At 41.5% G+C, this 13,865-nt stretch overlaps 1 protein-coding gene across 1 annotated transcript in view; it reads left to right on the top strand.

Annotated features, from left to right (window-relative positions):
- Positions 1-9,929, top strand: part of MOXD1 (monooxygenase, DBH-like 1) — a gene marked incomplete at its 5' end in the record, with an annotated part of 35,673 nt that extends 25,744 nt beyond the window's left edge. Inside the window, 4 exons of the mRNA XM_010137628.1 lie at positions 1,654-1,713; positions 3,645-3,787; positions 7,187-7,355; positions 9,636-9,929. Coding sequence (XP_010135930.1) covers positions 1,654-1,713; positions 3,645-3,787; positions 7,187-7,355; positions 9,636-9,800 — 537 coding nt within the window. The remainder of the gene's footprint in view (positions 1-1,653; positions 1,714-3,644; positions 3,788-7,186; positions 7,356-9,635) is intronic.
- Positions 9,930-13,865: the final 3,936 nt, after the last annotated feature.

Below are 13,865 nucleotides of genomic sequence, written 5' to 3'. Positions count from 1 at the left end.
ATGTTCAGGTGCAGCACTTACTCTTTGAAGTCCAACTGCTTGTACTCCACAGGGACTTCAAAGACAAACTGGTCTTTCCTCCTGCAGGAAAGAAGTGTTGAAGGGTTTAGGAAGAGGGCTGGCAGAAGATGACAGGTTTGCAGAGAAAGCCTGTAATATTTTTAGGAAAATCCATGCAGATTACAGAGAAAGGCCTGTTAAGATTCAAGAACAAAAGGGAGTAGACAGCAGAAAGACCAAGAGAGGTATTTGATAGTATCAGCAACTTTAAAAAGACAGCTTGAGAAGAAACTGGAATTCTTTCTCTGAAGTGAGCCTTTTTCATGCCTTTTATTGTTTTCATCTTATGCAAAACTACCAGTCCAGCTTTACATACATCATCTGGTGTAATTCGGACCACAATCTAATCAATTAACTAATAATATTAACATTTTTCATATAAATTGTCGTTATTCTCTTCTTCTGCAAGCTCTTCCTCCTTCCAGCTTGTGGAATCCGGGTTATTTGTTTTCTTCACGTACTAGTACTCTTGTCTGCATTTGGAAGCAGAAGATCTAATCTCACAGAAGGAACGCTTTTCGTGACTGTTACCCAGTCCACGAGTAAGCCACGAGTGCCAGAGACCTCGCTGGTGGGAACGAGCGTGTTCCCGCTGGGAGCAGCAAAGCTGTGCCAGCTCACACTGCTTCAGAAACCCCCGTCTCCGTTTGGCTGACACGGGGCTGACGCACCTTCTTCCAGCAGCCCACAGTACAGTTAGTACTAGCACTGATCTGGCAATGTGACAGCACACAGGAAAGGAGAAATTCTCGACCTTTGAAGGGTGATCTGGTTTTTCCAGGGCAGTTTAATACAAACGGTGTTAAGGGAAGATGATGATACCAAAAAAAAAAAAAAGAGCAAAGAAAATAAACTTCTGGCATCCTTGCAGTTGTTGAAGTTGTCCAAAAAATCAGATTTTTGACATCTTGCTATGTTCTTCAATATTTTAATTCCCATTTGATTATCATGGTGGTTCTGAGATTTGTATTTGATTAGGTACAGGGAGTAAAGGTACCACCAAACTGTAGATCAGTTTGTCAAGACAGCAAAACGTTAAATGTATGGACTTGAGAAGGTGGGTATTCAGCCTTTCCCATACATATCTGTCAATGTAGTTAAGTGTTTGCCTGCCACTCCTCTACTCCCAGGCTTGGCAGATACTGTGATAGTCTTATTGTGATGTGGAAAACCTTCTTTCCCTCATTTGGCAAGTATTTCTATTGAAGTTGGCAGGATAAATTAGCCCGGGGATAGCTATTCAAAGTAGAACTGGATGGGTTTTGGAGCAAGAATCATACGTATGCATGTCTACATATATAATCTTCCCCAAAATAGGATTAGAACTGGGCACCTCCACTGCTATTTAAAAAAAACAGGCAAGACTCTTAATAAGACTCCCTTTATATCCATGGGGGAGATCCCTGAGGATCTGGGATGAATGCTGAGAGCCAAGGCCTTAGCATACACCAATTACCTAATCCTTCGCTCTTTCATGAAGTCAAATCCACTGCTCTGATCTTTATTTCTTCAGTGTTTGCTGTCACCTGTGGTTACCTGAAGCTGGTGTTGATAAACTTCAGAACTGTGAACTTCCTAAATCTTGTGTTTCAGGGGGATAATTTAATCACAGAATGTCACTACAGCACAGTGGATCGAACTCGCATGACGTGGGTAAGAGAAGTTTTAATGGATCAAAATAAGCACACAGACAATTCTGGGGACTAAAATACTTTCCATAAAATGCTATTAAAAAATGTGGACTTACTTGCTAATTCCTATGTGCATGTAATTAGGTATTACCTTTCCCTTCATAGATTCTTAGGTTTTAAAGTCGTCAGGACTATTATGATCATAGTCTGATCTCTTGCAGAAGGCATTCATATGACTAGTTTGTAAATTAAGCAAGCCAGCTCATAAAAGGTCTTTTAAAAATAAGACTTCGCTAGTATAAGGAGTCCTTTCTTCATAACATGTATTAACATGCAAATTCTGCATATTCTAATGAATTATTTTAATGAACTTCTAATGCATTTTCCCCCACAGTTGTAGTAGCCGGTTCTTATCTATTGATTTTTGCTTAGGGGGCCGCTTGCTTTTGTGCCTAACGCAGGATCCAGGCAGAATGCAGACCCTGTGGGCTGCGAGGAGGCGGCTGGGCACAGTGAGCCCCTGCACGTTACCTTGCTCACGAGGCAGGTTTTCCAGTGGCAGGGACCCTCCTGGACAGCTGGTGGCCCTGGAACAGCACAGGATGAACACCACTGCAGCCGAGGTGCAAGGAGCAGCTGTGCTACAGCCCCGGGTGCATGTCCACGGCAGTGGACAAGGCAGGGCTATGGCCAGGGGGTGAACAAACCCTCCAGGGTTGAGGGGGTCCAGCGGAGGTTTGCCACATGGCAGCTCACAGTCTCCCAGATGCAGCTTTTTTAGGCTAGCAGAGACCAGGCACCGGGCATTGCAATGTGGTCACTTGGTTTTGGAGGGAGGACAAATTTGGTTGTTGGGACATGAGCTGGGCAGTGCCAGCTGGCTGTGAAAGCAGGCAGTGATGCCAGACCCACTGTGGTTATGGGAGGGACGTATCTGCCAGCACCCAGCCTTCGCCAGCGGCTGAGCCCTCTTCCTCAGGAGGAGCTGGATCCTGACCTCCAGGAGGTGAGTCCTGAGGGCTTTCTGTTGGGCAAGGTTTCTGTTCCTGGCCTCCAGAGAGCACAGGGATACTCCTCCCTGGATCATGGCTGGCAGAAGCTGTATAAAGAAAAGCAAAAGAGTGAGAATGAAGGCTTTTGAGTTTTTGTCTGTTTTCCTGTGTGGTGCCCACGCTAGCTCTTGGCCCTTGGTTCCTGTGTTTGGCCTTCTCCGTGCCTATTCCCCTGGTTCCGTGAGATTCGTGGAACTGCTCCCACATGAGATTTAGGAACATGCAGCTCATAATCTTGTCCATATTTACCGAGATTAAATTAGGTGTTTGCCCCATGACTGTCGGTGGAAGACTGGTTAAGAGTCTAGTTCTTCCACCAGGTAAAAATTGTACTCTAATTAATTATTTTATAATTAGTGCACTTCTGTTCTTGAGTAAACATTATCTGTTAACTTAAATATCTCTTTTCTTTCTTACTCTTTACCTACATATGTACTTATGAGGAGGCTCCATAGATATACATTCCTCCCTGGCCTCCATTTTACTACACAAAGTTAATTTAATTTCTTATTAAACAGACTGATTATCCTGCCAGATTTTTTCTACATCTGCTCCACTTTGAAGCCCTTTTTCTGAAACATGGTATATATAAGTACCTTGGAGACAGCTGAAAATAAACCTGAAACTTCTCAGCAAGTGCTCTTTGATGTAACGGGAGACTTGTTTTATTGATAGTTGCTCTTTCTGACATCTTTTAAGCTCGGGAGCTATTGCTTGTGCTTGCAGTGTATTTTGTAATTAATTATGTAATAACTTCCTGCTGCTTGATAACTAATGTGCAACATAAATCTGTTGAATTGGGCCTCCTGATAGACGTTTCATTAGCATATAAATGCTAATCAGTGATTTTACCTGTGGGATTCCAATGCTATCTTGATTAAAAGAAAAATCCCGTTTTCAGGGTGGTCTGAGCACCAGGAATGAAATGTGCCTGTCGTATCTGCTCTACTACCCGCGGATCAACCTCACCCGGTGTGCAAGTATTCCAGATATAATGGAACAGCTCCAGTTCATTGGTGTTAAGGAAATCTATAGACCAGTCAGGCAAGTAAAATGTTTATGGATATATGTAGCACCTTTGTTTTGGTCACTGGGATTACAGGGTCATTTTTACCTCTTTTGGGTAGTGCAACATGTTGCAGGGTCACTCATGCCACTTCCTTTTGGTCAATATGCTGTGCTGCTACTTATTTCTCCTGTCAAATTATTTTGCAGAATTTTATTTTTTTTAAAGAAATAATATTTCTCACAATATTTTTTCCACCACACCCGTCTGTAAAAAGACTGTGTATCAATGGCATATCAATGTTTCGAATCTATTGATTTATTAAAACATACCAGTATTTCACATATATAGAGATAGTTTTGAAAAGGGAGTTTGGGTATTGAATTACCCAGGGTAAATTTGTTGTCAGTATTTCTGCTGAAGTCAGTTGGTACAACCAGATCCTAGATCTGTTGGTCACAGTTAGAGCTTAACGCTGTCTTGGTGACACTGGAAATAGGCACAAAAGAGGAAGCAGCTGTAAGTAAGTGAGAAGGGAAATGGAGGAATTGAGAGAATATTAAATTGTTCGTAGTAAAAGATAAATGGTAGATAAGCACCACGATGGAGAGGAACAAGAGAATGAAAGCTTTGGAAGAATAACAAGTCAGGTGACGGAATGGAAGGTAAGTAGAGAGAAGAACATGGAACCAGTGGTAGGAATCTAGCCAAGAGGAGGAAAAGAGCTTTCTAGGTGCCCTGTTGGCTACAGGGGCTTGCAATTCTGTGCAAAGACAATGCCACCAGAGTCTCGGTCTCCTGCTGTTCAGGGAAGCAGGACACTGCACATTTTTGAGATGTAAATCCGTGTCAGATGGATAGAAAAACCCCTAGTTCATTCATCAGGTTTTTTTTTCCTTAATAAAAACAACCCACAAGAATCTGAATTTTCTACTGCTGCTCATCTCAAAAGGGGTGCTATAATCTTCTTGTAAGGTCTGTCTACTTCAGTGCTCCACAAATATTAAATAGGCAACTCGGGGTCTGTGATAACCACCATGAAGGTCCATGCAATTCAGCTGGCATCTGACCGCTGGGGTAAACCACAGGCTGCTGAGTTTTAAACAAGGTGTTACAGTTTCTCTGGTCAGTCAGCAGAAGTCTTGTTGCCCTTCACCAGGAGAGTCCTTGGCAAGAACAAAATGCTTCCCTGTGTCTGGCTTTTCTGCCCTTCAATGTCAGTGGGATGGCCTGCACAATGATATCACTTGCTAAGAGCTAGTGGGATTTGCAGAATCTAACATAAAATTGGAATTTTGGTAGGAGATGGGAGGAAGTCCACTATAGACAGGATAAATGTGTGTGACTATCTAAAAATCAATAAATAGCTTATTCCATTTTTTTAAGTGTTCCTTAACAGTACTTAAAATTACAGCATCTCAACAGCAGGTCAGCAGTGGAAATAACTGTTAACAGAGTGAGAATAGTCTAAAGAGGGAAGTTCCCAAATGAAGGAAGTTCAGAAAAATAACCAAACAATAGAAAGTAGAATGCACTGTTAGTGGTTAAAGGTGAATTGCATTTGTATTGTTAATTGCACTAAACTAAGGGAATAGTAAGATTTTAAAATAAAATGGATGGACTAATATTGTGTCATCACGTTTACATTTTAAAAGCTTTCTTTCCTTATACAGTTTATCTTAACAAAACCATTTAAAACTGCTATTGCATTGATGTACAGGCTTAATGGCCTTAGTTTTGAAATTTATATCCAAGGCAGAAGAGTTTGAAGAAAGTCACAGTGTAATCAATGCCTACTTCATTTTTCACACTATTTCTATTTGCATTCTCTTTTAATACAAGGAGAACACAGTTTCTAAATTAGTCCGAGCTAAAAGAGTCTTTCTGAGCTTAGAAAGAAAATATTCGAACAAATGTATGCTCTCTTGAGTGTTCATTCATGATAACTGTACTTAAGGGAAAAATGCACATTTGGCCTGGGGAAATAAAGATGTTTTGAATAGAGTAAGTATGCAGACTGTCTGCCGCAAATGGAATAGTAATTAGAAGAAGAGATTATTAATGCCTCTAGTATTCATGAGCTAATCCACAATTCTTGTTTCATTAAGCTCTGTCAGCCTAAGGATATGTGACCTGATACTCATCTCTCTTGTGTCAGTCTTACACTGGAATTGCTTCACTGATTCCTCTAAAGTCTCTCTTGACTTACACATGAAGGCAAACTGGAAGTGGGATCAAGGCATTGTGGCTCGCTTTAAAACTCTTCTCTTCCTCAGTCTGGTGGCACAGACAGTGGTGTAAATCATGAGGAGCTCAGATGAAAGAGATTGGGCCATAGTAGTGTAAAATAGGTGCTTGATTCAAATGATGTCCTCTGTGCAGAGATGTTGAGTAGAGCAGAACTTTGGCATAGGCAGCACTTTAGCCAAAACCAGTGAGAGAGAGTCTACTGCACGATAACGGAGGTCTGTCTGAAGTGCTTTGAAAAGATAACTCATGCTCCAAACAAAGTATTCATTAGGTTGCTTAGACAAAGTTTTACCGGCTTTCATTCCCCCACTAGCTGTATTGGACTTTCTGTTCTTAAAAACTTGACCTGTCCACCGTGTCGTTGGTGTTCAGCTTGGTAGGTTCAAGCAAGAACAATGGAAAAGGTTTTCTTTAGGGTTTTTTTTCTCCTTCCCTTTCTACATCTTTGACTGGTGGGAAATGGGATTGATCCCACTTGTTCACAGGGAGAATTCCCACACGGGCAAATAGTCGGATCCCTCACAGCAGCACAGTGGGTCTCTGTCCCACCCCCTGACCAGAAGTCCCCTTGCAGCCAGCATGTAGGGACACACCAAAAGACAATGTCCACACCACCAGTTATTCTCTTTTGATCTTTTGGCACTGCTGCCAAGCACTGCATGCTAGAGCAGCTCCTCTGCTAGGCTGAGTTTTGGCCTATTGTCTGAGTTATGACCAGAGCTTGGCAGACCCATCTGGAAGCAGCTTTCTAATGGCAAACGTTTCTCTGACACACTGTCTGCCAAGCCTAGTAGAGGGTGTGGCCTTTTTCTTGTTTGTTTGTTTGTTTATTTTGTGTTTTTGAGAAGTTACAACAGAAGATCTGGTTTGTATTGCCTGTGAATTCAGATCGTAGATCAGAGAACAGCAGTGTAATTCTTTTTCTTAACTTAAAAGTCCTTCAGTTCTAAAAGCATCTGGCAGCAAGTCCTAAACTGCTGACAAACTTTGGTAAGTCTGTTAACGTCAATGAAACTGCATCAGTTTTCAGTATCAGAGAACTTAGCTGAGAACGTGTGTTAGGCAAAATAGACATATTGATAGTGCATTTACTTTTCTGAGTAGATTCTCCAAACGCTTTTCCTCATCAGTTCTAACTTGATGGTATTTGTCTGTTTTCTAAAATCTGTTTATTTGTTTTTCTTTAGGACTTGGCCTTTTATTATCAAGAGTCCTAAGCAATATAAAAACCTGTCTTTTATGGATGCAATGAACAAATTCAAATGGTCCAGATCAGAGGGTCTGTCCTATAATGAACTCGTGCTTAAACTACCAGTGAACGTGAGATGTTCAAAGACAGATAATGCAGAATGGTCGGTAAGTCTAAGTGTGGAAAAGGAGGCAACAATGCCATGAAACAAATGTGATTTACTGTGCTTCACTGCGGATGAATAAGTGCCTGGTCATATGTCTTCAGACTGTTTACACGGCTATATTACATGTACCTATGGTAACAAATGAGGAGAATGTGTTATCAGTGCTTTCACCTAACTCAAGTTCCAGAAATATTTAAAAAAAATAGGAAAGTTGGAGCTTTGATCAGCACTTGGGATCAGGAGTAGGAGCACGGAGGCTTTCTGCGTGTCTGAGACTGATCAGAGAGCAACCGTATGGGTCCAGATTAGGTGACCAAGTTGGAAAGCTGATTTCCCTTGGCTGCCTCCATTGTCAGGGGCTTAAGTTAGGGACTTGCAGCTGACGACTCAAAACCCCTAAATTGAGTCACTCTGTAGGGGGAAGCTTATAGACTGCATAAGGAATTCCCACAAATCTAATTTCTTAATTTCAGTCATCTAGGCTACCTGAAGTTAAACGAGTGCTCTTCCAATATCTCTTACCTTTTTGTTGCTCTTGTGTTTTAGAGGTGTCTATAGTATTTGGACAAAAAAAAAAGTAAATTTGGATTGCCTGTTTCCTTTGTGCACTTTGGAAGATTTTATCTTCTATAGCTTTCCATTCCCAATTCTCTTAATGAAAAAAACTGTGAGAAAAATAATTCCCCAGTAAGTTATTATTTATTCTAAATGTCTACAGGTATTTTAACAGGACTGCTGGGAAAAGCTCTCATCTTTAGTGTTGATGCATGTTTATAAAGAACTTCTAGGACATGTAGTATCACCCCTGAAGGAATGCTGAAAAATATATATTGCTCCTGAAATCCTTTACAGAGTCCAAATTCAAGGCTTGATTTTCCTTCTTTGAGCTTTTCTGCTCCGAAGGAGAGATTGTCTCCTTGTACTGGCTTATCTCCTACTGTGATTTTAGGCCAGCCTACCAGAGCTGATATGAGGTACTATCTTCACCCCGCAAAACAGCCCACGCTGTGGCATGGCGGGTCACACAGTGCTTTCAGGTCTTTCCAACATCGATCAGACTGTTCTGCCCACAGGCTGTCAGTGAAATACCGTGTGCTATAAGTAATCAGAAAAGTTCTGTTTTTTCCTAATATTTGTCCTACTGCAGACCTTCTGTGAAAAGTAGTTATCGACAGTACATGTGACTATTCACCAGTTTTGGTTAAACTTCTTGACCTTCGCAACTGCTGGCCAGCAGCAGCTGCATAGCCACTCTTTCACTGTTTGTCAGAGGACAAGTTAAGATGATAAAAAGCACTCAAATTTTTTCAAGAGAAGGTAGTCTTTTTCTAAAAAATTGAATGCTTGCTGGAAAATGCCATTCCCCTTTATCTTACAGGATGAAGGAACAATACTTAAAACTTAAAGAATGTAGTCAAAGAGTGAGCTCACTGGAACTGCGACTGCTTAGTTCTTCCTTCTAATCACAGTTTCCTGTTTCAAATGACTAGGGCATATTCATCAAAGCTACGATTAGGACTCTTTCCTTTCCCTTACCAGTGACATTATGTTAAATTGGCCATTCTCATCAAAATCAAGAACAGATTTAACCTGAATGGCCAAACGATTAGTGAGTTGTCCTAAGAAGGAAAAAGCTTGGAAGCAGAGGAACCGAGTTGAAAATACCTTCATCCTTCTGTAGAGACAATCCCTAGATCAGTTTTAGCTTTGTGTTTGCTAAGATTAAGTCAATATTTAGATGTTGGGGGGTTTTCTGCAGTGCAGGATAATTGCAACATGGCAAAAACCCAAAGCAAGCACATGTTGTGCAGCTGGGCATTCAAACTTCCAAACAGGTTTGTGCCCAGGAGCTCACTTTTTGCAGAGCTTCTCTTCTTTAACATGTACTGAGTGCATTTAGGAAAAGCATAGCCAAGCAGTGCACCCAAATCTCTCTAATTTCATGTCAAAACCATGGCAAGCAGGTAGTTTGTCCAACTCCACAAAGCAAAATAAGGTCATACAAATCAACCAACAAAACCTAACCCTTGCTTTACTGGAGAGGGTGCCCGTGTGTCCAGCTGTGCCCGAGCTGAGAGCAATGGACGTGCACGCTGGCTGATCATTTGGAGTGCACCATATTAATATTTTTACTGAGCTTGATGTCTCCACAGTAAGAGTCACAACCCCAGTACAAAACTACCAATCAATTCTCATGCAAGCTGCCAACTAGTTAGAGAGCAAAATACAGATTTCTAATCTTATGTGACAAAACTCTGACCATTTTTTATTTTAATTGCAGATCCAAGGCATGACAGCTTTACCCCCTGACATAGAGAGACCGTACAAGACAGAACCAGTAATATGCAGCTCATGCCCCTGTTTACATTGCAGGTTATTCCTCACTCTGTTGTTTGTTGTACATGTCACAGCCAGGACCATAGGAAACGTTGGACCCTTTGTATAATAATTTTTATTCATTTGTGTTCTGTATGCCATACAAGTTCTGATGTGTTTGCACTGTTGCTATTGTAGATTTATTTTTTTACATATTAATAAACTAAATTTGCCAGTTCGAAATAAAACGTGTTCTTCCCCTGAAGTTTTTTGGTTTTCAATGTAAAGTATGTATAAAACACAGTAGGTACACTGGCATGTTACATATCGAAATCTTTTCCTGTGCCGTTTTGTTACACTTTATCCTGGCTCTTTCACGTGGTGTTTTCAAAAATGAACTATGTATATGGGTAAAATTAATAAACTAAAAGCAACTTAGTTAACCACATTCAACCTGGTGTGCACTGTGTTGTTTTGTCTTGGTTCTTGACATCTGCAGATTATTAAATTATCGCTGTATGGAGAGGTTCTTGCAGACGCATGTTTGGGCATGTCTGACTGACATGTGCCATAAAGCTACAGGAAAGATTCATTTAGGGAGGACATTCAGTGTGTTTCTTTTGTCTTAAGGTATTTGTACAGCGACTAAAGCTTTGGTGAGCGGTGGGCACGCCTTTGCTCGATTGATATGGATAGCAGTAGCAATTAAAAAATCTATCTCTGACACACACAGGAACCAGAATACGAGCCTGCCCAGGGCCTATTGTTAGCACATGCTGAGCATCACGAGAGGCCAAAATGTTGATTAATAGGTTATTTTTGTGTCTCTTGTGTACAATTTTTATTTGCTTATTTATTTGGAAACCTGCAACTATTTTACTCGGCGTTGGCAGGAAAGTATCCCCAAAAGATACCTGGTTTTTTGCTTCCCAATGAGATTGTGCAGTAGAAACATTCAAAAGCCCCCTTATTTTCATAGCCACACTGCAGTTACAGTAAACTATAGCTTTTCCACAGCACAGTATAAACTTTACTGGAGGTTGGCTATAAAAGTAAGATGGTTTGGATGTTGAGAGTACTTCCCTGACCACTGACTACAGCTGATCCCTCTACTACAACTGACTTCCACAGGGTTGGTTACATAGGGACTTTGTTATGCACATTTTATGTCATTGAGTAATGTGATGAGTCCAGAGCGGATCAAGAATGTGACTGAGCTGAGATAAACTGGTTTTCTGAACATTTTTATTCATTGACCTCTAATGACTGATACCTGTCTGTGCAGTTGCACCTTTTAATAAGGGCAGGCTGTTCTGATGCTTAGAAATCAATAAGAAGGAAAATAAGGAGAGGATGTAGGAACTGTCTTCTCTGAATTTGAGAAGTGAGAAGGAAAGCGTCACAAAGCTGGTAAGGGTCCTTTGTGGGTAGCTAAGTGACAAGGTGTGTGATAATCGACACAGAAGAGAGGCACTGAAGCACCTAATATCTCAAGTAGAGATGAGAAAACTGATCAAGTATAGATTAATTTGCTAGAAGCTATAACAATCTCCTTATAAAATTTATGCATAAAGGGCGTTTAAGATGAGCCATGAAGGCAGAGGTTTACAGGGCCGACTAAATCCTCCTGATGCTGCAGTCTGCGCGCGGGAAAAAGTAACTCCTACCAAATCCTGGGAAATTTCTTCACCATTGCTGGGCAGCTGTCTGCTCTAAATAAAGCTGGACAGTGGTATGTTCTGCCGTCCTTCCCTCTGGTGCTGGATAGGTGAGGAAAAGGTGTACGCCAAATACAGTATGGGCTTTTATTTGTTAAAAGCCTGAAGTTTTAATAAAGAAATTTACCTATTTAGGTGTCTCCTTCCTGCCAGCAGAAGAGCTATGCTTTTCTGTTCCGTGTTCCTGAATAGACCTGGTTGAAAATTGAAAAGCAACTAATGGTTATGGTGAATTATAGGCAGAAAAATCTTCTGAGTGATCATTTGTACCGGTCTGTTCTGAGCGTGAAAAGCTAGGGCATCCTCCAGCTAAAATACCGCAGAGTCCGGGGTGCATCTCATCCTAGAAGCAGTCACCAGGAGCCCCGGCCCTTCTTACACTTAAACCTTCTGCTGAAGTGGGCATGTATGAACAGCTTTGGGTCAGGGAGAGAGGGGAAAAATAAGGGGGAATGAAATAAGAGCATTTGTGTTGGACAAGGGAGCCCTTTGACGTGCAATGCTGTCTCTCATTTGCTAACAGACGTGGGCTACTGGCGTCAGTCCTGTGTCGACTTGGTTTGCCACAAAGATAAAGTAGATCTGGGGTTCTTTTCCATTCACTTGGCTGTTCTCTAATTTTATGCAGTTTCTTATCTACAGGGATTTCCTTTCCATGGGCACCCGTCCTAAAAACATGTGAACAGATGGGTGTTTGTCATTGCCATCCAGTATGCCACGAGATGAGGTAAAGCAAAGCTGGCTCAGAAAGGATGTCTGTGAGAGATAACCACCAGTGTATCAGGAAGGCTTGCTGTAGACACTGAAAGTTCATTTTTGTTTAACCTGCAACTGTTTTATGATTTCTGGAGGAATGGAAAGGAAAATTTTGCTTCACAGGTAAATAAAGACTGGTGATAGAGTTCTGGGCTATTTCCAGCGAAAAGCAGCCAAAACAAATGTGAGCATATTACATTATTAAAGAAACTTAAAATAAGAACCCAAATAAAGGTGAAAGTCTGAAATTGTCAAAAATTCAAAGCAAGGCTGAAGGTGAGAAATACCAGGAGCTAACTCTATGCCACTGAAGGAAAAACAGGTGGGACAAACAGATACCTAGTCACACTGCACATCAGAAAGCTCTTAGGCACAGATTTCTATGGTTTTCTTTCAATATTGTGCTATGCTAAAGCATATTTTCTTGCATTGTATTGCTACCCAGAGCTTTCGTAATAGTTACAGTTAAAAGGATATACAGTAAATACTGTTTTCAAGCAAACCAGGGTAGAGGAGGTGTTGAGTATACACTGGAAAATCAGTGAGTTAGGGATGATGAGCACAAAACAACTAAGTATTGCCATTCAAAGCTTGTTCAGTGTGAAGAAACGTGTCGAGTTTCTAGGGAGAAGCTAAATATATTAAATATTTTAGTGGGATAAGGAGTTGCATTCTGGAATAGCAGTGGAAAATCCCATTCTCCTTAAATCAGGTCCCCCATACAATGGTCTAGCTGCCTGTTACTTGTAGACTGTCTATAAATATACTGTTAATACTATTGGATCCTTTTTGGTTTTGTTACTTACTCATTATGAATCTTCTATTTAATGAATATATGGGTCTTCTCAAATATTCACATTATCTGAATCAACAGCCATTTGGGACTTTGCCTCTGTGTTGCAAAACCAGGATGCAGAAGACTGGAAAGGGACCATTGGAGTTTATGGAGCTCTTTGCTTTGCCCCAGCAGAGGAGGGTTTCATTCTCTGTTCGGATATCCCATCCACGAGGCCCATTGTCTCTGCATTGTGGTGGCATCTAGGCTGGGTGTGCATGTGGACCAACACAAGGGTGACAAGCAGAGCCGCAAACGGTGGGAGTGCATCTGCAAGGGCTGGAATTAAGCCCTTTCACTGGAGAGGTCTGGCTTGGTAACTGGGCTAGCTGGTTAAAAAGAGAGACTTGTGTGACCATATTATCCCAGATGCTGAAAAGGCACAAATTTAATAAATAAAAGCTAGCAGAAACACTGGCCTCATTCTCCTCTCTCCTCCCTTCATACAGAAAGTGACTATTTTTAGACCAATTATTACTTCTGGAATGTTTAAGAATTTCCACTCCTTCCGCTCTCTGCCTCTTGTTTCTGATTTTTGGTACAGCCCTGTCCTTGCATGTGAGAAAGAGATAACAAACTTATACTCACTCTAAACCTTTTAGCAGAGAGGAAGGCTCTGAGAAGCTGTGACACAGAGAGCTCTTCTAGGCTGCTTCCTCCATCCTCATGGAGGTTTCCTTAGGCCATGGGTACCCCTGGGAGCATCAGCCTCCTCGAGACCAGTGTCCTGCAGGCACACCGAGCCTGGCACAGGTTGACCAAAGAGGTTTTTTCTTCTTCAACCCCTGCAAAGTGCTTGTGGAGCAGGTGCCCCCCCCTGGCGACCAAAACCTAAAGCCTGGTGCTTAGTGCAGTCACCTAGGATAAAGGTGTGGACCTAAGTTAT

Source organism: Buceros rhinoceros, unplaced genomic scaffold (genome assembly GCF_000710305.1).
Source record: "Buceros rhinoceros silvestris isolate BGI_N320 unplaced genomic scaffold, ASM71030v1 scaffold17486, whole genome shotgun sequence".
Classification (NCBI taxonomy): Eukaryota; Metazoa; Chordata; class Aves; order Bucerotiformes; family Bucerotidae; genus Buceros; species Buceros rhinoceros.
The sequence above is the reverse complement of the archived record's forward strand: the minus strand, read 5'-3'. Positions and strand labels throughout refer to the sequence as shown.